This window comes from Medicago truncatula, chromosome 4, assembly GCF_003473485.1.
Source record: "Medicago truncatula cultivar Jemalong A17 chromosome 4, MtrunA17r5.0-ANR, whole genome shotgun sequence".
Taxonomy (NCBI): Eukaryota; Viridiplantae; Streptophyta; class Magnoliopsida; order Fabales; family Fabaceae; genus Medicago; species Medicago truncatula.
Genome location: NC_053045.1, coordinates 38125684 through 38149622, shown reverse-complemented (window position 1 = coordinate 38149622; position 23939 = coordinate 38125684). Strand labels below are relative to the sequence as shown.

At 30.2% G+C, this 23939-nt stretch overlaps 2 protein-coding genes and 2 non-coding genes across 5 annotated transcripts; all 4 read right to left on the bottom strand.

Annotated features, from left to right (window-relative positions):
- Positions 1 to 325: 325 nt before the first annotated feature.
- On the bottom strand, positions 326 to 1830 carry LOC11438646 (uncharacterized). Its single transcript, XM_003607417.4, has 3 exons — positions 1548 to 1830; positions 1224 to 1446; positions 326 to 900 (listed from the first exon to the last, which is right to left on the bottom strand). Exons 1-3 carry the CDS (start codon positions 1770 to 1772, stop codon positions 476 to 478), a joined length of 873 nt encoding a protein of 290 aa, XP_003607465.1. The 5' UTR covers positions 1773 to 1830; the 3' UTR covers positions 326 to 475.
- Positions 1831 to 13035: 11205 nt separating this feature from the next.
- TRNAF-GAA (transfer RNA phenylalanine (anticodon GAA)) lies at positions 13036 to 13108 on the bottom strand. The gene has a single exon. It is a non-coding gene; the product is annotated as a tRNA-Phe (tRNA).
- Positions 13109 to 13178: 70 nt separating this feature from the next.
- On the bottom strand, positions 13179 to 13249 carry TRNAG-GCC (transfer RNA glycine (anticodon GCC)). The gene has a single exon. It is a non-coding gene; the product is annotated as a tRNA-Gly (tRNA).
- A 1835-nt stretch (positions 13250 to 15084) lies between these two features.
- On the bottom strand, positions 15085 to 19676 carry LOC11443298 (probable serine/threonine-protein kinase At1g54610). 2 transcript variants are annotated; one of them, XM_013601200.3, is made up of 8 exons: positions 18546 to 19676; positions 17821 to 18105; positions 17139 to 17456; positions 16786 to 17013; positions 16545 to 16645; positions 16331 to 16445; positions 15708 to 16163; positions 15085 to 15485 (listed from the first exon to the last, which is right to left on the bottom strand). In XM_013601200.3, the coding sequence occupies exons 1-8, from the start codon at positions 18945 to 18947 to the stop codon at positions 15333 to 15335; spliced, it is 2058 nt and encodes a 685-aa protein (XP_013456654.1). In that variant the 5' UTR covers positions 18948 to 19676; the 3' UTR covers positions 15085 to 15332. The 2 variants fall into 2 exon arrangements, with proteins under 2 accessions (XP_013456654.1, XP_039689055.1); XM_039833121.1 differs by having other exon boundaries at positions 15708 to 16166; positions 18546 to 19675.
- Positions 19677 to 23939: the final 4263 nt, after the last annotated feature.

Sequence of the window (23939 nt, the reverse complement as noted above, 5' to 3'; positions counted from 1 at the left end):
ACTAACTACTCATCTCAATGCTTCTTCAACAAAACAAAAAAACTACTCATTTCATTTTGGTAAATCGGATGTCAAAACAACGTTTCAAATTGCTTCACTTTATCATGTCATTTTGATTAGAATGGGAAAATGGAAGTGAAACTAATAGGATTAAAAATAAAACTACTCATTTCAATTTGGTAAACCAAAAAGATCAGACTTTTCACCGCGTAACAACTATGAATCTTGATTGAACGAAATACACACAACTCGAATAGAATTATTTGTAAAACTTGTCGAGAACCAAAATAAAATGCAAAATGAATACAGCATGAGTACCCCCATGTGTTCAACTGAAATCACAATCCTCAAATATATTAGCTTTACTATAATTTTTACAAAAATTGAACATAGTCACATAGTACTATGACACTAAAACTAAATACGATTTCTCAAAATCTCATTCAAATCTTTTCAAAAACATAAAACACCTCATTCAGACAACTTCAACTGCAGTACAGTGACGTCCCACGATGTTTTCTATCATTAAATCAAAAGTGAGCAATGAAGCCTTAGGTTTTGTTGACCTAGTGGAGTACACTATAGGCAATGGTTCCAAAATTTTATCACATTTTCCATTCCATTTAGCTTGCATATACTTTTGTTTCCTCCATGGTCCTAAATGCAATTTCTTCTCCTTCATGCATTTTTTAGCAGCTGAACACATTATCTTAACCAATACTCTTAATCTTTCAGCTTTTCCAACAAATATTTCTGGTAATCGCTTCACTAGTTGATTGTATTCTTCATTACCACGGGCCATCTCAAATTCACCTCGAAAGTTTAATTCAATAATCACTTTTATCACACCACCTTTAGCTTTTGATGAATTTTCTGTCACTTCCAAGTATGTATGCTCCCCTGTGTTAAAAAAAGAAAGGAAAATAAATTAAATACCAATTGATCATTTTTACAAGCTCATACAAAAGTTTACAAACCAACATTTTTTTACTCAAAATTTGATTTGTTTTGCTTTCTTTAACCGTTGAGAATTACTAAAAATCAATTTTAACAAAAAAAAATATAATTTAAGAATACGACATATCCCATACAAAAAAAAAAAAAAAAAAAATATGACACATATATCATAGATTAGATGTAAGAGTATTATACAAGTACAGTTAACTTTTATATCCAATAATATCTTGTAAAAGAACAAGTGAATCATGTAAATATGTATATACCTGATGGAATCTCGGATGAACTCTTCCATTTAGATTTGCAAATTGCGGAATTGAAGCCAAGATTCACTAATCGATCGCATATTTCTGTAAGCAAACATTTCCGGCAGCTCACCACCGGTTGCCGGCACAAGCATAGCATCTCAGACATGTTTATTTCTCTCATAGCCTCCTTTGTAGCTTGCCTAACCTTTGTCTCACCTGAGCTAGTTCTACACAAAGTTGCCTACAAATGGAAACAAGAAAAGAAAAGAAAAAATTAGTCTTTTTATTAATAGTCATGAGTGCATTTTTTCTATTTGGACATAAATTAAATTAATAATCTACCTTGAGAAGTTGGTCTTGTTCCTCCCAGAAAGCTTTATTTTTTTCAATAGTGCAAACGCTATCCTCATCTTCTTCATCGTCGATTTCCTCATCATTACCGGAATTTGATGAATTTTCGGATGAATCTTGGAATTCCTCCCAAAATCCAAAAACTGTGTCAGCAAAACTGACCTCATCGGAGCTCCGGTAAGTAGCGGCTGGAGTAGCGGATAACTCTTTCCCCATGAGTATATGAATAATGAAATGAATGTAAATTCTTTTTGATAAAGAAATGAATGTGAATTACTCTAACCTCTATCACACTCTTTATATACACATACATGTATGTATGTATGTGTGTGTCTTAATCTCAATACTATACTAGTTAATTAATAAAGTATTTTATTTAATGTCACATGGTGTTTTTTTTATCCAATCTATGACCTTTTTGATGGATCATAATATATACTGTATATGCTTGAGATCGGTTTTGGATGTCCGCATATTCCATCCACTGGCTGTGGCATGTTCTCTTCTGGAAACATAATATGGGAATGAATGATTAACTTCCTTAACTTGATTAAACATATATGGTACATTCCAAAATAAAGTGCGAATTTTATTTTCTTAAAGTCAATAATCTTGTCCTGGTCTTATATTTTTCCTCCTAATTTGTTATTTTATTTTTTACCATTTAAATATCATTATTGTATATTTTCTCAATAATTGATTTTATTTTATTTTTGTGTTAACTCTCGGTTCTTAAGAGAAAAGGACTCCAATAATCTGAAATTTGGCGGAAAGTAAGCGAAGTTTGGAAAAAAAAATGAATTTTAGTTAACAATTTTTAGAGATGAATTTTTTGTAAATTACTCCATATTGTACGAGTTTAGCTCTTCCACAATACACAATCCCAATAGGTCACTAATAGCCGGATAAACATCCTGAATTGCCACTTTGCATATAAAATACAAATGACATTTGATTTAGTGGATAAATGGATTCAAAAAGTTATCTTGCCAACAAATTGTTCTCTCAAATATCATTGTTCACTTCTCTTTTCCTTCACGCATCGATTTTTTTTTTTTTTTTTTTTTTTTACGGTGATTCAACATTAAACTATAATAACTTTTTTTTTTATATAGAATTAGGCCCCATTTGGATAAACAACTTATATAGATGCTTATAGTATTAGGGCTTATAACATTAGAGCTTAAATCATAAGCTCTTATACTTGATAAGTTATTTATGTTTTGATATGTATACTAAAAAGTACTTACATAAATTGAAGTGTTTGGATGTTACATTACATAAGCAATTATCGAAATTTTAAATATTTTTAATTTAACACAAATATCAGAGAATCGAACCACAATTATCAAGACTTTTTTTTGATAAAATTAATCAAGATGTAAAAAACAATATTATAATATAGTAATTATATTATATATATATATATATATATATATATATAGTATAATCAATATTCATCCTTAAAAAAAATATCAAGTTAAGTTTGTTTTTTTTATTCAGTTTCATTTTGTTACGTAACAAAAAAATAATAAAAATCTTCCTTAAAAAAAAATATCTTAGTTACGTGTGTTACTTTAGTAAGATAAGTATATAACAAAAAAATAATAAAAATATTCCTTAAAAAAAAATATCTTAGTTACGTGTGTTACTTTAGTAAGATAAGTATATAGCAATTTTGTTACTCATGCACCGCCAAAAATAACTAACATTATAATTAAAATATATGTTTTGAAAAGTGGATCCAGAGAGAATCGAAGGAGGTTAAATAAATTCATAAGCTCCTTGTTAAACCGGAAGGTAAGCTGAAAATTTAGGCTTATTGAAATATGGTATAAGCAGCTTATGAAACTATGATAAGCTATTTTCATTTATTTATCCAAACACCTTTAAAAAAGCTTATGGAATAAGATAAGCTCACATAAGCTCAAAATAAGCCAATCCAAACGGCCACTTGCATTTTTTTATTTGTTGATTACTACTATTTTGTTTATCAATTGCCGTTGAAAATTTCTCGTGAGCTCAAGATGTTACATTCCTTTTCTTCGTAGCCCGCTAGTGGAAGGAGCTCAAGATATTCGAGTTTGTGGTATATTTGATCAAGATGAAGGAGTATAACGACGTTGCATCAATTATTTTTACAACAAGATATTAATAGGATTATCAAGATGCCTATTCCTATTATTAAGAGTGATAATACTATGGTGAGGAAATTTAGTCGGTAAAGAGTGACATGTTTTCAAATAGATTTCTTTTTAAGAAATCAAACATGTATATATTTGTTTGGACTATATAATCATATCGGGAGCTATTTTGACGAACCAACTTAAATTTTTTGTTGTGGATATAATACGTAGGAGGAGAGCGAAGAGAAGAAGCCACAATGGAGCTCAAAGGATCAAGTGTCGCATCTTAAGGGTGAAAAATATACAATTTTCGAACACAAGATTCTAGAGGGAAATTTTGGACAGCCACAAAGAAGTGCAAATCATATGTGGATCAAGATAACATATGTGATTAGAAAATAAGTAAATTTTGGTCCTTCAAATGTTTCTCTCACGACTTTTAATCCATACTTTTAAGTAAACTCATATTATCCTTGAAAATTTTGAATTATTTTTTGCAATCATGCTTAGTATATTACAAAAATATATCTCCTCTCTAAAAAAAAAAAAAGAAATATCTCATGCAAAAGTTTTAATTTTTTTAAAAAGAAATGAATTATATGATTTTTTTTTTAAGTTTTTAGCACTTGGAAATTTATATTTAATTCATATTGTGTTAAAAAAAATATAAATTTTTTGTGGAATAGCTTGTTATATTATTCTAAACTTCTCTACAAAAATTTATTTAAAAATATGAAACATATACATACGTTGACTTAAAATCAGGAACCAAAAATCATGACAGAAGATATTTGAAAGACAAAATTTCCTGAAATATTTTTAGAGATGTGAAAATTTGAGATATATGAGATCAAAAACTTATATTTAATAAGATTCTTTGTATTTTGTAAAAAAACAAAACAAAAAAACTTTGTATGTTATAGGGTGTACCTACTTTGCAACAAGATTCTAAACAATTCCTATATGTTAGACCGAACTGTTGCTATTATGCTGGCATTATATACAGTAATAAGTTCATAATGAGACTTTGAAAGTGAAAAAAGATTCATTTAATTAATGGAAAAAGTGCAATAAAGTGAATGAAAAAGTGCATAAAATGACAACAATATTATATTATCCGGATAAATGATATTTCAACATCTATTTTATAATAATTTTTGTGATAACTTTCTCTTTCATACTTACATTTTTTTTTTACTTTACTTCTATTGTTATGGTTTCCGTACCAATATTACTTTTTCTTTGTAAATTTTGGTTGTCAAATAAATTGTCACAAAATTAGTTGTTTAAATAACATTACTCTATTATCTATGGAGAAATTATATTTGAACATCTATTTTATGACAACTTTTGTGACAACTTTCTCTCTCATACTCACATTATTTTTTACTTTATCTCTCTATTGCTATGGTTTTCATACCAATACTACTCTTTTTTTTTTTGTAAATTTTGGTTGTCAAATAAGTTCTCACAAAATTAGTTATTTACATTACTCTATTATCTATGAATGAAAAATTGCGACATGCATGTACATTTTGATGGATGTTGCTCCTCTCCTTTATTTTATAAACGAATTACGTCACTGATTTCTTTTTTTTGTTTTGTTACTTTTTGCATCAAACAATAATTTAATTATGGTTCTAATCATTCATCATTTTTTATATATATAAATCATGTTCATTAATTATTATTTTTTTAAGGAAAAAGTCATGTTCATTCATTTGTTTTACATCATTAGTGCATATAATTGAGTTGATTACAGACTTACAGTTTATAACTTCAGTTTGGTGTATGGAAATTGGATTATTTTTTCGTTGGTTCAATGGAAATTGAAATTTATATCGAAACAAAATGTTTGATGAAATCATATCACTTTATATTTAAGCATAATTTCGAGCCTCAAATCATAATTTGAGTAAAAAACGAATTCACATCAAATCAATAATGAGCTATAGATTAATGTATGCACTCCTAAAGTTTAGATATTGATTCGGACTTGGTCAATGTCCAATCGTCAAACGTAAAGATTGGTGACAAATTTAAGATCCAATAAAGTGCTCAAATGCACTTGCAACTCACTTGTACCTTAAAGAACCATGAAACACTAAATAAGGTGCTCAAAGTCCATATGAATCCTTCAAATAATCAAGCGATTGTTCGACCTTTAGGCTATAAGGGTAGAACTGTCAAAACATCCACATTCATGTGCCACATTGAAATCTATAAATAGAGCAACCCACTATAAAATCAGATACACATTTATATTTCAGAATAAAACTCTAAACATGTTGAGATCTCACTAACTTGAATGTTAGAGTGTCTTTACAAGTATACCAACCAATATTGATGAAGAACGACCAACAACCTCTGTCAACAACTACAACGAAATAATGAGTTTAATTTGTTTAACAATGTTATGAGTTCAAGTTAATAAAAAATATATATAAACTAGTAATCAACGATCATTAACAATCAATAAAAACAGCAATACTTCACACTTACAACATGAATGATAACCAAAAGTCTAAGGCATAGCCCTTTTATTAGTGGGTATAAAATACTAAAATCATCGATCAAAGAAAATAAAATTGTGTTTAAGTAAAAAAGTCACAACTCAAGGCTTTACCACTTAAAAAAAATTATAGATGCTTAGCCATTTAATAAAGGCAATGCTAAAACCAAGTCAAATGATGTTTTTTTTTACACAGGTTAATTACTTTTTGTGTTGAGAATGAAAATTAAATCATTGATCTCCTCATCATTTCATTTGACAACACTGAACACTTGGTGCTAAGAACTTTACACTAGTGAAAATACATATTGTGATGAAGAATAACAACATCTACGGTAATCAACTGCTTGGTACCCGTTCAAAAAAACTCCATGGCTCGAGTTTTAGGCAAATTTTAAGGTACACTCAACATTTTGAGTGTATCGGTACACTAAAGCATTAAATTAATAATTAAATTAGTTGTTTTTTTGAAGAAAAAAGAATTATTTTCTATCATTGACAATTATAATAATTAAATCTTATTTACCAAAAGCGACGATGAAATAAAATTTACTCTTTTGAATTTTTATTGCTCATAATTAAAAATATTGATTATTTTTTATGAGAAAATGTTAAAAACTTAATATAATTCTTATAAACAATGAAATTATGTTTTTTTTTTCATGAGATGGTGTTTTCTAAAATATAAACATTGACAAATAACTACTTATTTCATAAAATGATTGTTAATTTATAAATATATGTAGCAGGAGTATCGGTACACTTCAATTTGTGAGGTGTACCGTAGAAGTTTCTCGAGTCTTAACCATTTAATGCGATTTTTTTTTTGAGGGACCATTTAATGCGATATTAAAAAACAAATTCTTAAATGAGAACATATTTTTAGTAAAAATAAAATAAAACAAGAACATATATTTGCACGATGGTTTCCGGTCTTAACCATTAAAGTTTTATTTTTATTTTTAGAATAAACCATTATTTTATTGCTTAGCATCTACAAGTGACAATATTAAAGAACCAATAATTTTTAATACTTGAAAAATAAATTAACAACATAAAATGAAGCTATATTTGCAATCACACTCTTACTATGATGTCATGATAATGCACACAAATAATAATAATCATAATAACAACATCAACAACTAATTCCTATTTCGAGATCGGGAGTCGGGGTCTAGCTACAATCTTTGTTTGATTTGATTTAGGTTTTCTTTGATGTGCCGGGGTGAGGGGTGCCCTGCCTATTTGGTATTATAGTCAAGTGGGTCGATCACTTTTGATTCGAGATCGGGAGTCGGTTCTTTGACTCAAGTTGATTTTTGGGGTTTGTGTTGTGCTCTTTCGGTGGTCCGGAGGTCGCGAGGTTTATGATAGCTGCATGACCCTTCGGTTAAGCGCTCTTCGAAATGTGGCCCAACTTGGGTGTTGGGGTATGGGAGTTTTATTTTGAGGGTGTTCTTTGTGGGTGAGTGGTGACGTTGGCGGTGGTGGATACCGTGTTTACAGTGCTTGATTTTTTTGGAGTCTGTTTTAGGATGTGATGTGTTTTGGTGGGTTTATCTTCAGTGGTATTTTTAGATGGTTATAGTGTACCGTCTATATTTTTTGCATCATTTGTATCTTGTTTCGTCCATACCTTGCGTCTTGCGAGGATGACGTTTAATAATATTTGTCGATTAAAAAAATAAAAAACTTATTCCTATATGCAAGTTGGGAAAAAGTGAGAAGTATAGTTTTGCTCGCAAAAATGTGTACATACACCGATACACTACACACATTCACAAACATATCTTGGTGTAAAAGAGGTATGCTGATTTCAACATTTTATGAGATTAATTAAATGGTATTTACAAATGACTGATGCGGATATCCACTGAAAAATGATCCCAGAATAACTAGGAGGCATAACTATATCATTTTCAAAGAATAATTAACTTAGAAAAAGAAAAAATAATAAACCTCGGACTCTTGAACCTTATCAAGAGGCATTCCTTCAACTTGCAATTTTGAAAGATAAAATGAAATGTTTATTGAATGACATATCTTCATAGAATCATAGCATAAAAGGTTGAGAGTAATTAAGTATATTTTGGATGAGGTAATCAAATTTTAAGCTGTTTAGAAGTTAGACAATTCAAATGTTTCAATTAAATTTTCTTCTTTCACAACTTTGTTTGATTTGAATAAAGTGATTATAATAATTCATTCTTCAACTTTTTGGTTTTCATAAGATATAAAAAATGTTTATTAAGAGTTTGGATTTTTTTTTTTAATCCTAGTTCGAATATTTTTATAAATTAAAAAAAATGAGGCAAACATATAGAAATACAAATAAAGTGATACAAAATGAGAAACTTTGCATCAAATTTAAAATTTCAGGGACCAATTGGAAAATTTTGAAAAGTTGTAGAGATTGTTATGTAAATTAAAATTGGAAAAATATAGGTACAAATCTTCAAAATTTTTAAAAAATAGAACCAAATATTGAGAGAAAAAAATGGGATCAATATGCTAAGTTCGAACAATAAGTAGGGACTAATGTATGAAACTTAAAACATATAGAGATAAACAACAAAAAAAAAAACATCATAAAACCTATTCGTTTTAAAAATCCTCCAAATTTATTATTCAAACATTGTAATTTATATTTTTTAACATACAAAAAAAAAAAAAAAAAAAGGACTAAAACTATAAAAATCTATACATCGCCTCATAAAATTTCAATCTTCCAAAGATACTTTAAGTTTAAGTATGAGGGTGAGATGCATTATGAGGGATAATGTTTGAAACGAAACGAGTGTATAACAAATTCAAACAACTCGAGTCGATTTGTTATCAAGTTTAAAACTTAACTCAAAGTTGACTTTATCTTTCGATCCAAATTCAATATGCATCAACAACTCAATTTAGTGTTGGATACTAGAGTAACAAAATAATATCACACAACTAAAATAAGATATGAGAAAAAATGAATTGAACACATAATATTTACGTGAAAATTCCTTATCAAATAAAAGGGAATATCCATGTGGCGATAGTAGAAGAATTTTCACCAAGTGTAAAAAATTACAAACCCTCTCTCTAAAAAATAGGAGAAACTAACACATGGAGAAACATTGTAAGAGAAACTATAGTTCCTCTCATCTTGAGCAAGTTCTAGTGTTTATTGTGTTCTACTGCTTTGATGTGGGATAATGAAATGGTAAAAAATGCCTGCTATTATAGGAGGGGGCAAAGGCAAATCAAGTTTCCTTAGATGCTTGCAATACACCAAATGTGCAACATGTCATTTGTATCGTATACAAATGACACTTTGTCTCATGGAAGTCAATACATTCTTTTTGAGCATATTATTTGACCATTAGTCTTGCACAATATATTTCCACTTGGTCATTGCCATCATGTGTGATCTTGTATACCCATTTGTTCTAGCGGGTTTTTGACCATTTGGAAGTTCAATAAGCTTTCACGACTTGGTGGGCTAGTCATAAGCTTTAAATGGAGCACCCACGAGTGAACGGTGGTATTGTCCCCTTCAATTAGTTAGTCATTTGATTGGAATCGAGATTTTTTTAAAAAAACATAAGTTATAGCTAATTGAAATAATTAATCAAACAATTTTTTAAAGAGGAGTGTTATTTGGTACGATAGGTTAGAAACGAAAACCGAAGATGTAAACAGTGGGAACAAATATAACTTCCGCTTTTGGTGGAATACATGAGAGTTAGTGTGGTGAATTAATTGATGAACACATTTCGTTGTTTTCGTCAGTGTATTGCTCGTAATATTGAACATTTCTCTTTTTTGAAATATTTAAATAAAAAATATAGCATACGTAGAACATGTAATATTCCCTAAAAAAAAAAACATGCAATTTTCATTCACTTTCTTTTAAATTAAACAAAAAAACACAAGGTTTAATGTATTAAACTCTGCATTTACGTGCGGTGAATCTACTGTTTTATACACACAAAAAAACAATAAACTCCTATCAACTGTTTTTTATGTGAATGTATTGTTTTATATCTAAGCTACAATGAAAACAGCAAGTTGGTAAATGGATCACTAAACACAGAACAATATTTAATTAATTCCAGCCATTGTCTTTGTATGCTGGAAGTCGTGACATCAACCAATAAGGGTCCATGTTAGGTGAAAAAGAGCACACACGTAGGATATGAAGAGATAAGACTAAGAACATACTATATTATAATATGAGTGATGATAAAAAAAGAACTAAAAAAGTGCAAATAAAGGTTAAAGTAAACTAGTTTATGATAGCAAATCTAAAATATTGTTTTCCTAATTGACATAAGACAAGCACAAATGACAGTTTCCACCAAGTTGGCAATTACACTTAACTTCACCAACTAGAAAATGTAAGATAAATTGAAGACTTGGATAGAGGGATTTGAAGGGGATTTAGTCTTTTTGGAGATATAATTTTAAAGTGTTAAAAATGGTAATGTAGTGCACTAAAATTTCCGCGTATACAGAGTGTAGGAAGAGGTTCCAACAATTCATGCTATTACGTTAGACATAAACTCCGACCTTTCAATCACATGACAACAATTTTATAGTTACGTCAAGCTCCTTTTTATGATTTTAAAGGATTAAGCCTATGTTTATATATATATATATATATATATATATATATATATATATATATAATGTATTTAGAGTGAGAATGACATACTTATATGAGAATGAATCTCAGCCATCAAGATCAAAATAAATGGTTTAGATTAAAAAACAACACATATGCCTTTCCACATGCTATCCTCAATCCATTCAACTTCTCATCTTTTCCATTGTTGTTGGTCTCCTGATTGTTCCTCATTTTTTTTCCTACCTTTTATCTGGTCGAATTCATCCCTCGTTGAACCCATATCCTACCTTTCAAGATTATTTGGCTTGCATGTGCCTGGGTTATTTGGAAGGAGAGGAACGACCATATTTTCAACAATAAGGCGTCTGATCCTTATACCATCCTCGACAAAGCTAAGCTACATTCTTTTGTGTGGTTGAGGCAAATTTGATCATTTTTGCTTTTGACTACCATGATTGATGGCAACAACCTCTTTCATGTATGAGTGTTTTTGTGTAATTATTTCATTGTTATTACTTACTTAGGGTGGTGCTCCCTTGATATCGCACCAATGATTTTTTAACTTTTGTTGGATTTTCATATGTTGCACGCCTTGTACGCGGTGATTCACTTTTAATTTTAATATCATATTCTCTTTTGGCTTGTTCTAAAAAAGTATTCTTTAGAAATAATTATGAAAACACATATCATACTTAATTGCCTAATTAACTTTTTTTCAAACAAAAAAAAAAAAACTTGTGCTTAGAAAAGTGACATTCCCCAGTTTGTGATTCAGTTGGCTTTTCCCCATACAAATTCTCAACTAACATGTTTGTAGTGTAGCTGCAATATACTACTATAATTGAAATGATATGAGATTTTGAAAAGCATTGCAATTTATTTTAGTGGAAGAAGCATTACAATTTTTAACATGTTCATATTATAACTTGAGAGAAAATTATTGCAAAATGGAAACGTACGTCATTTATCCAAATGAACGATGAAGACAATTATCTTTATTTATATAAAGGATAGATTTGAGTTTGAGCAGTGTCACCTTGAAAATGAAATATATACTAATTAAGCTATGGCGGAGTTGCTAAACAAACTGCAGCTTATAATATAATATAATATAGATAAAGTGTTCATCAATAATTAGTAGTACGAAGTTATGATATCATCATCCATCAATGCATGAAAAATTCAAATTAATTAGAAATTATTATGCTGATTAAGGTAGTACTATATATTAATATACAACTTGCTGCCTATGTGGATTCACAGTAAGACTAATGTAATAATGCAGCAGAACATCTCTTGTTTACTGGATTCACAGTAAGTCCAACCAAGGTATATATTATATATTGCCGATTAAAAGGTCCAGAATTGTGATAGAATCAATTGCAATTGACAATATAAGAAGCATTACAGGTCTGTTTGGTTCGACTCATTTTAGTTTATTTAATGATACTCTTTGAGAGAGCATATAGAAACAACTTATGATATGTAAACTTTTTTTAGTTTATTTTCATAAACTTTTCATAATAGCTTATGAAAAAAATTTATAAGTAAATTTGACTTTTTAGGTTCATTCAATTAATGATATATGTGGTTCATATTATGGACCACATACATCATTAATTGAATGAACTTAAAAAGTAAAATTTGCTTATATTTTAGAACGGAGTGAGTATAGTTTAATCTTATTTTATCTTTTGTTATAAAAATAGCGTATATATTAACACTTGCCTAAAAAAACACTTATATGACAATCTCCTTACGTTGTGAGTGCTTACTGCTTAATTAAGTTGTTTATTCAAAACATGGCCTACATTATCCACCTTGAGAAAGACTTTGGAAGGCTTTTTAATATTTTATCATGAACTAAAGGAGATTATGTAAAATTGTTGAGCTAAGTAGTGCCAGATTATTTTTTGAAAGGTAAGTAGTGTCAGATTATTATGGACTGCATAATTAATCTCAATATGAGTAGCATGCAGCTTGAGATTAAGTGGATGGCCAAATAATTTATCAAAAATAAATGGATAACCAATAATATTTAGTTGGAACTCTTTTTTTTTGAAGGATATTTAGTTGGAACTTTGAAAACAAGATTTTTATAAGTTATAAATTATAATCACTGGATACAGAGTTGATAAGATTTAAGACAGGCGGTGTGGTTAGCAAAAATTAAGGAAGAAAAGGGTCCAAATAGAAAATAGGAAGAAGAAGGAAAAAAAGTAGAATAATTGCGGTGAGCGTGGATCGAACACGCGACCTTCAGATCTTCAGTCTGACGCTCTCCCAACTGAGCTATCCCCGCTTGATGTTTGTTATCGTTTTAATAGGTTAATAATAATTGAACAAAACAAGTAAAAAAGAAAAAGAAAAAATGCACCAGCCGGGAATCGAACCCGGGTCTGTACCGTGGCAGGGTACTATTCTACCACTAGACCACTGGTGCTGTTTGTTTTAAATATGCGGATTATTTATTAATAGTTTCTTATTTAATACAGAAAATGAATATCAATCAATCTGGCATGGAAAATTAAGTGATATCATTCATTAGCCAATTTGAAAGTATCACATTATGTTGTTTCCATTCATGAAAATTATTTTGTACTATATTCACTTCATAAAAGAATATAAGTTTCATATTAAATTATTGTTAGCTGAAAAATAGTTCTTTTTTTTAAAGGAAGCTGAAGAATACTTATTGATTGAATAATGCTTAAAAGATATAAATGTTAAGAACACTCTCTTTCTAACACTCGTTAAATAAAAAAATGGTCTTGTTAACGAGTGTCCTAAGGATACTCTTTAAGGATTTCTAATAAAGATTTTTTTTTTTTTTTTTTTTTTACAGAAATTATTCTTTAAAAAAGTCAAAAACTCCAATTTACAATGCATTGATTTCATAAACTTTAACAAAAACTTACTATTTAAAGTTAAAACAATGCCCTAATAGCATTTGTTAACATTTCCCATAAAAAAAATGAGTTGAAGGGAGAAAGTTAGAAAAGAGTATTCTTAACATTTCCTCATGAATAATAACTTTAAATTTGAGCACCGTCTGAATTAAGTAGATGGCTAGCCAAACAAAGGAAAACATGATGCAACTCTAGCAGATATCTAGTCAATTTATGGCGTGATTAATTGATTATGCTTTACTGCATCAGGTAAGATCTGCCTCAACGATCCTTGTGTACTCAACTTTTACCTAAGGTATTATTGCCAATAAAATACCAGTTGTTTGTTGTGATAGAATTCATATTTATAAATGTTACTGGATCAAAAATATATAATTAGGTCATATTGACACCAATAAGTCCTTAAAATTATCTTCCTTGTTGCTTAAACAATGAGTTCTACAAATCTTTTGTTTTTTAATTTCATCAAAATTTCAGATCATATGTGAAATAATAGTTTAAAAGCAAAATTATGCATGCAATTTAGAGCTTTTTTGGATTAGTCCTTCAAATTTTTCTTTTTCCTGAATCGGTCCTTTATATTAAATTTTCCGAATTACTGTTATGAAGTGGGTCTAACCTCAATAGCATGGTCAAGTTTTCTTTTGATATTTACTATTTTGTCCGAGTTTGAAGTCACGACATATCCAACTTTTTATCCCTTAACTCAAACCAAATCAGTTGAGCAACTTTGCAAGTGAAGGAGGTCAATGACATTGTAATTTGTAAACTAAAAAAAAAAGTAGATCGTTTATTGGACTTCATGGATGTTTTTCTAAAAAATTATTATTTGGAGGGGGGGATTAGTGCAGGGGTGAGCAGAGACAGACCCTAATGACCATATGCTTTCAGTTGCTCTGGTCGTTATTAAGATGGGAGAGATGGCTGCCAGTGCAATCAGAATGTAACATAAACGATCAATTTGAGAAGAAAAAAAATTAAAGGACCTATATGAGAAAATTGTCGAACTTAGGGGACGACAAACATAATTTCGCCAAGCTTAAATAAAGAAGTTTCTTATAGAAAATACTGCTTATTCTAATGGTGAATAAATAATAATCTGCTCTTGTTATATTAAGCTGCAGCATCTTTCCTGAAATATCCCTATGGCTTTGAATTAATTTTAATTTTAAACAGATCAATATCATTTTCAAGTTTGAAATTGCATTTCTTCAGCTAAAATAAAAACAAATCAAATGCCAACGCCCCAAATATCTAGTTCAACTTTTTCCTATCTACCAACAAATGAAAAACCAGAATAATTGTGTTTGGTGATGTAGAAACCAAACTTAGGGACAACCAGTAGTTGAAAACTAAGTTGGCACCGTGATTTCACGAACAGCTACCATAGTAAATTGTTTATATTATTTTGTATTTGTATATGGTTGAAACATGAATAGTAAAAGATAAATTTGTTGTTATAGAGCCTGCAATTTACATGATATATGTTACAGTAAGAGTGAATGCACTCTCCACTACTCTTGACTTGTTTCTCTCAAGTTTTGAGAGATAAATAAATGTTATCATAAAAATACCGTATGCAGCTGCCGAATCAGAAATATTTTAAGTAATTTGTAACTACTTTCTCTGTGCACGGACTTTATCACCTCTTGCTCGTCTTGAAAACTCTTGGATCTTACGATCATGGTCTTTGAGCATCTGATCCATATTGTTTGAAGCCAGTAATGGACCTGACATGTATATCTTGTTTCCACTAGATCCATGTCCATCCTGAAAATACAGCCCCAAATCGTTGTTCATTATTCAATTATTCAGCAAAGATAAAGACAATCGTGGTTTTAAATATAACATGAGAGTTGCTCGTGTAACACGAGAGGATCCGAATCCTTATAGAAGCAAGGGAAGGTTTTCGCTACCAAAAATTTGATAATTGGTAAACAAAAAACAAAAACAAGAAATAAATAATAATTAGTAACAACTATAATAACTAACCGGAGTTGATTTTTCAGTTGGGACTCTTCTATTTACAATTTGACTTTGATCAACAATACGTTTTTTATCCCGCCTTCTTCTTGACTCTGATCCATTAGTCGCCTCGACGGATTTTCTTACTTCAATTGATTTTCTGTAGGGAAAGGAGGGAACTGGTTTTGGCTCCTGATCTTCTGACAATAAAGTCCTAGATGCAACTAGCCCGGATAGTTTCGATAGGTTCACTCTGTTTGAAACTGTAGGTCCATTATCAACTTCCTTCGCACCCCTGGCCCAACCAGAACCAGGAACCAATGGGCCTGAATGTGACGGTCTATTATAAAAGTGGCCAGATAAATTATTTTCTGTTTCTTTAACATCTTTTGATTGTTTGTGTGGGTAGCCCTGAGTGCCAGACACATGTTCTCTATGAGGGTAGGACAATTCACTTCGGTTCTTTGTGATGGAATAATGTTTCTGCTGCTTCAGACAACAGTAAGATAAAGTGAGTGGAAAAGAGAAAAATTAATGCAGTAGAAAGAACACAACTGAAATTACTAAATAGCACACTAGAATAATTCAAATTTAATACATGTGCATTCCTTGATGAATGCATATATGAGAAAGAAAAAAAAATAGATTACCTGTATTGACGCGCCCAAGTCAGCATTATCTTTTGTCAAGACAGCAGCTCTAGGTCCTTTTTCTTGTCTAACCGCTGAGCCAGATCTTTGTTCCTTATCTCCAACAGCTCCTTGCCTAAGATTATAAACAAAAATGATACATATCAGTTATCTTATATAAATGGGCTTATGTCACTGTGCCTCAACTTATAAAGAATCAACCTAAATCAGGTACCTTCTAGTTGCTTCATCCCGCATTTTAGCATCAATCTCCTTGCTAGGAGGATATTTTGGTAAACTTGATGGATCACAAGGCAAAGGTTCTGATGTAAAGAACTGTAAAAAATGGGGAAAAGTTCAGAATGGAGAATCACATGGCTCTCAGGAGTATTACTGGTTATAATGGCAGGAAATAACATGAAGAGCTTCATTGCAAAGTTATACGTGTAAGATATGTGAAAACAATCCTTATATACCTCACTTTTCAGAGCAGCAGCTGCCGTCCCTCGATTTGATGGATCTACAGAAAGTAGGGTCTCTATAAGCTTAAGAGCAGTTGATGAGTATTCCTTAAATGTATCAGCAACACATCGTCTATAATGATGTGGAGGCTTGAATACTGTTGAATGTGGCAACCGCAACTTAAGCCAATAGTCCTCAGATGGTGAGCCGCAAAGTTTAAAAATCCGATGCAATTGCTCAACCTATACGAAACTAAAATCAATTTTTAGCTACCTCATACATAATTCCCACGTAAGGAACTAAAATCATTTTATGAGTACCAATTTACAAAATTGCAAGGGAGAAAGTAGATTTGTAAACACCATACCTCCGTTTTTCCTGGCAAAATGGGACGGCCCGTATATAGTTCCCCTAGTATGCAACCAGTGCTCCACAAATCCACTGCAACGCCATAATGATTTGCTCCGAGTAAAAGTTCAGGTGGTCTGTACCACAGAGTTACTACGCGGCTTGTCAATGGAATATTGAGATGGGCGTCAAAAACATTTGCCAAACCAAAATCAGCAATCTTTAAAACACCATTATTGTCAATGAGAAGATTTGATCCCTTTATGTCACGGTGGAGGACACCATGACTATGACAGTGATCCAATCCACTAAGAAGTTGATGCATGTAGCATTTCAGCTGTCATACAAAGAAAATATTGTTTTAGGAGTTTTCTTAGAAAACAAATTTCAATCAAATATGGACAATGCTTCATATAAATACACTTGATATTTCAACTAAGAACTACTTAGGCCATTTTTCTGATCAATGTGGGATATCAACACACCACATCATGTCCGAGACTGGACATTTGGAGCATGAACAAATGTGGATGGCCTAATAACAAATCTAGGATAGGCTCAGATGCCATCTTAGAATATCGGCAGAGCCTAATACAACCCCAAAAATTAGCTTAAAGGATGAAAATTGTCCAAGCCGTATAAAGACTAATTTGGTCATATCTCAAGTTCTCAACGGAGGGAATCGAAAGAACCGTTACTACCTGTGGTTCAGAGAATTTGATGCTGGGATTTGATGCAAGTCCTGTTAGGTCGTGTTCCATATACTCAAAAACAAGGTACAAGCTGCGAGATGTTTCTGAGGTTATCAAGCCCTCAAGTTTGATTATGTTTGGATGGTCGAGCCTACGCAAAATATGTATTTCCCTTGCCATAAACTTGACACTCTCAGGATCAAGATTATCAAACCGCACCCTCTTCAATGCAACAATCTTTTGATTAGTCACATCACGAGCTTTATAAACAGTACTATAAGTTCCTTGCCCAATCTGCATAACGGAACACCAAATTATTCATTTAAATCAATAGACAACTATCATCAATTGGAAAGAACGTCAAAGAATACAACCTCTTTTCTTCACCAATATAAGAAGTTTAACTCAAATAAACAAGACAAAGTTACGCTACAGTACAGCCTAATTGGCATTCACTCTTTTTTCTATTTTTGCAGTACAAAGAATCAAGTTAACCCTACCTTAAACTGCAATATGAATTTTACATGAAATCTTGTCACCTAGTATCTATATTTATTTATATAATCAAATCAAACATTATATATTGATCCCTTTCTTTCCTTCCATAGGAACATTATTGTGTTTTAAATTTCTTGTACATCACTGATTTAACCATATACCAATTCTAAAAGTAAGAGTTATATAAATCTAATCATATTGCATACACAAATAGAGCAGACAGAGAAGCAACTTACTTTATGTAACCTCTCAAAAGTATTTGCACTCCTCGGAATCCATCCCTTAATAGCATCACCAGCAACAGAAGAAAGCCACGCCGGCCATCCAGCCGCAACTTGTTCGGCTTCTATAGCCTTTGGAACTCTTCCAAATCCAGGATGATCAATAACAGTCAACTCATTCTTCTCAATTTTCTTCTTCCTCCCATTTTGATCATCATACAACTGCCCAGAACCATTTGATTTCTTTTCATTCGATGAAGCTTTCACTCTCACATCACCTCCACCCTCAACCCTCTTTGAAGAATTCAACCTCAAAACATTCAACTCAGAAACTCTTGTACTAGTTGATTGATATTTCTTTGATATACTTTCACTATTATCTTCCACAGCTGAACTCTTGGAACATAAACAACCCATTTTGCAGCACCAAAATACACAACACTTCAACTATGTAATATATAGTAATATCACAATTACAATATCATCCTTCAAAAGCAACAAAATTCCTTTCAAACAACCTCACCAAAATTCATGAACATAGTCATGCTAAATAAAACTACAACTACCACTTTTATTTATTTTTTTCAATCCAAAACCAAAGATTGAAACTTTTCTACCATGAATCCAATTTCCAAACCAACCCAATTGAATTCTGAAGCAGTAAACAACAATCAAACATCAAAATTCAGATCCTAGCACTAAAAGAAAACATTTTTACAAGGAAGAAAATAAAGGGTGTGAAATTCAACTTCTGGGGTGAAGATTAGAATACTCAAATATACTTAAGTATTATAAAACATGGAATAAAGTTAAAAAAAAATAAAAAATAACAAAAAAGAAAGAAAATTAGTTAGAAGACCTTTGAATTGGAATTAAGAGGAGAGAGAAAAGTGTGATAGAAAATTCAACGCGTATTCAGACATAAAAAAGAACATTATCATCAACCAGACAACAACCTTAGACGGCTTATGCCGGCTTAGGCTCAGTCAAAGGACACAAACCACTCTCTCTCTCTCTCTAGTGCATGATGATTTTGTAGTGTGATTTTCTCTCTCTTAGTTCTTCTTCAACCACGTTGTAGTGTTGGTTTTGTGTTCAAAGCTTGAAAGATGGTCGTTGAAGTTCTGTTTGGGAGAGTACAAAAGGCTTAAACATTAAACGCGTTTTTTATAGTAATTTTTTTTTTTTGTTTGGTATTTTAATGCAATTTTTTCTTCTTTTTCCACTAAGTGACAAAGTAATGGACTAATGGTGCTATTTAATTTTTAATTAATTAAGAAATTAAAGTACTTTTGGTTTAGGAAACAGAGGATTCTATGTCTAAAAAACACAGTTTGGAATAAAATTAAATTTGGCATATGCTAATCATCATGCCATAAAATGAAATCAATTTTGTGCTTTTTTGGTGAAATGTTTGAGAGTAAATTAGGAGAAGAACTTGCATAATTAACAACTTGATTTACCTTTATTAATTAACATTAATTATTCTATAAAGAAATTAGTTTTCTTTATATAAGAAAAATAATTCTAAAAAAATAACATTAATTACTCTCTTCATCTCACATAATTTATCATATTTGATTATTTTACACTGATTAAAAAAATATGATAAATGTCATTGATTTATTATAGTAGAAGGGTTAATTTGTTTTTAATATAAAAATGTCGGAGATTAATTTTAATTTTAATTTTAATTTTTATCAAAGATTAAATTGGATTATCCGAAAATTATGAAAGACTAAAATGAGTTTTCACTTTTTTATTTTTCTCATGCGTGATAAAGTAATGGTGCTATTTTATTTTTAATTAAAAATTAAAGTGTTTGTTGTTGGTTTTGGAAACAAAGGATTCTATGTCTGCAAAACACAATTTGGCATATCCTTCTAATCCTGCCATGAAATGAAATCAATTTTGATTTTTGCGTCTCTAGAAAATCGTTTGACAGTAAATTAAGAGAAGAACTTGGCAACAACTCTCTTAATTTCCATTTATTATCGACATTAGTTATTCTAAAAAAGGAACATTGATTATTTCTCAATATAAAAAATAATTTTTCTAACAAAAAAGAACATTAATTTGGCATAGTCTGTATAAGGAAGGTTTAAGAAAACTCATCAGAGTTAAAATCGTAAATCAATAACAAAATCGAAAACAACTAATTCTTGATTTAGTAGTCTAATCGTTAAAATTTTATCTTTAAAGTGAATAAATTAAGGAAAATGCTAACCCGGGGCACTAGTTAAGATATGAAAAAGGAAATTATATAGTAGTTAATGTATTGAAATTATGTAATTAATTTATAATAAAATCAAAAACAATTTCCTTATATGATAATAATTCTCTTTTATGGTGTGCTTAACCAGTGCCCCGAAAACATCGGTTAGCAGGACCCATAAATTAAATACGAGATTCAAACTCCAGACCAACTATGCCCAAAAGACTACTTTTTTAGAAAAAATGTTAACATATTCCATACGGCCTCATGTTAGTATACAAAAAAATAAAAATTATTTATTGAAAATTATACCAATTCATTTCTAAAAAGGTTTGATTATTTATTTTTTCAATAAATATTTGTTATTTTAGGAATCCTTAGCATGACCCTTTTTTTATTAATACGATATATTTTGTTAATCTATTATTTGTTGGTTTTGAATTATTTTTTTCTTACTAGTGTAATTTAATATATTTTTTTTACTATTTCATATGTTTCAAACATAATTCTTCATTGTTTCTTTCAAAAAAACAAAAAATTCATCATTGTGTTAAAAAATTTCTCGAACTTATTATTTCACCATGCTTTTTTTAATATTAATATTATAACAATATTAGATAATTTTGTCAAAAAAAAAAACAATATTAGATAATTGTCTACAAGTCTTACTTAACACAACCGGCATATCAAAATTGCAAAATTGAACATCATGATCGAGATTTAAACCAATTTGTGTGCATGAGCTTTCACATGACTACCTGTAAAAAAAAAAGGTATCAAATAGGTATCGAGCTTCCTTCCATGCAACTATTGTGAAATAATTATTGAATAATTTTACTTATTTTTCAATTGAACTCCGGATTACCATCACTTTCCTTTGTGGATTAAAATATATTGAAATATAATATCAAATATTATCATTCCTTCCCTTTTAATATTTAATATTGTATATCATTATATTTCAATATTTAATACTCTTTACGTCCCTGTATGTAAACTCTCTTTGCGTTTTTCACATTTCTTAAGAAAAGTTGTCAGTGTAATTAATGTGTCTGTTTTGTGTGATAATATTACCAAATTATCCTTTATTTGTATGTGTATTAAATTTGACTTTTCATATTTCAAGACAAGTTAGTAGTATTAATTAGAGTATGTTTAGGAAAAAATAATAAATGCATCTAATAATTTAAAAATGGATTTACATTTAGAGACAAAAATAAAGTCAAATAGGGGGCTTAGATATAAGGACGGAGGGAGTATTAAAAAGGGATGAAATCCACAAAAAGAAGAGAGCGTGAAATGTTGTTCTCTTTTGGAGTCTTTGGAAGCATCAAAATGTCAAACTTTGGGATGATGGCACTGAGACCTGTGCGGAGGTAGTTGACAGAGCACGGGTGTTGATTGATAATTTTGTAAAACAATTCACAATATCTCTTTTCCACACAATATTAATTGTATTTCTTAATATGTAGGAAATGTCTAATACGTCATACAATTTGAGACGTAGAGAGTACTATTTTGTATACTTTTCGCCTTAGATAATCGTCCCTTTAATTACTCATTTATATTTGTAGGAAACATGCGATTTCCCCTAACTATCTCTTTAGCTCACCTGAATTTCTTCTCACTTGGATTTGTCACTTGCTGATAATTTTTCAATTATGTACCATATTGAATGATACTTTTGAGTACAATTTTATATAGTGTATTTTAGAAAAGAAAATGACGTTTAAAGGATGAAATAAACTTGACCAAGTCGGCAAAAACATTAACCGTAAACGACATAATATTGTGCTTGATTGCTTGAAGAGTAAAGGAAACATGACATATCTAATTCCTTTTGGATGGATTTGACTGGTATACCAGTTTTGGATGTCGATGCTTTTGGAAAATACAAAGAGTAAGAAAACAAGGGGCTTAATTTTTTTTACAAAACCATGATAGATATAAAATCCAAAAGAGTAGGCAGAATAAAAGTGAAAGTAAACTAGGGAAATTGCGAGGTTTTTTTTATTTTTTTTGTTAAATAGGGAAATATTATTGATTAAAGAACAAGGTGAAGTGGAATGGTCCACAAAATATTAGATAAAGTTTGTTAATTTTTTTTTGTCAGGTAGCCTATTGGCTAGAATTCACCTTATAAGGTGAATAAGTGGGGTGTCCGGGGTCTGCATATAACAATGCATTGTTCCTGCCAACTGAGCTATGCTCACGGGGACAAAAGTTTGTTAATTAACATGGATAAATAGTACTACCTCCATTCCTTTATAACTGTCACTTTTACATAAATTTTTTGTTTCTAATTAAGTGTCACTTTCAAAGTTCAATGTAACATTAAATGGTGTTATTCCTATAATGCCCTTAATAATTTATTGCAGAGATAGAAATATATGAAATATGATATTACTACTACTTTCGTTCATTTTTAATTGTCTCTTTTTAATATTTTACACAAACCAAGACATTCAATAAATGTTACTGCTTTTGATACAACAATATACTCTTTTACTATAATAGCCTTATTCATTCAATATTTAATTTCATATATTTCTCTATGCGCAATAAATAAGTAAGGATAATATTGATAAAACAACATTTAATGTTGCGTTGAACTTCGAAAATGACAGTTAAATAAGAACAAAAAAATTCTCTAAAAGATATACTTAAAAAGGAACGGAGTGAGTAAATAATTAAGGATATTATTGGTAAAACATAAGTTATTATATCAAAAGTAATGAAATACATTTAGTATCTTAATTTATGTAGAAAGTCAAAATGTGATAATTAAAAAGGAACGGAGAGATGGAGTAGATTTCAAAACCTTGTTCATGGTCAAACTCAAGCCATGAAGTGAAGTAGGGGAAGGGGCACAAATGCTGGCTAATTGATTACAGAATGGAGTAGCTAGTGTCATAAAGCATAAATAATGCAAATAACGTGTACACACATTATTGTTTGTTTATACACGCAAATCTAGATATAGTGGCTATTGTATAACTAAATAATTATAACCCTTTAACTAAATAATTGTAATGGAATTAATTGGTGCAATTTGTAAGTCTTACATCCCTTGAGCTGTAGATGGGGTATTTTTCAACAACAAAGAACTGCAGATGAGGTATTAAGGATTGATCTTAATAGCCTCAAAATAAAATTGAAAATGAGAGCTTTCAAGAGGGGTTTCGTAAAGTAAT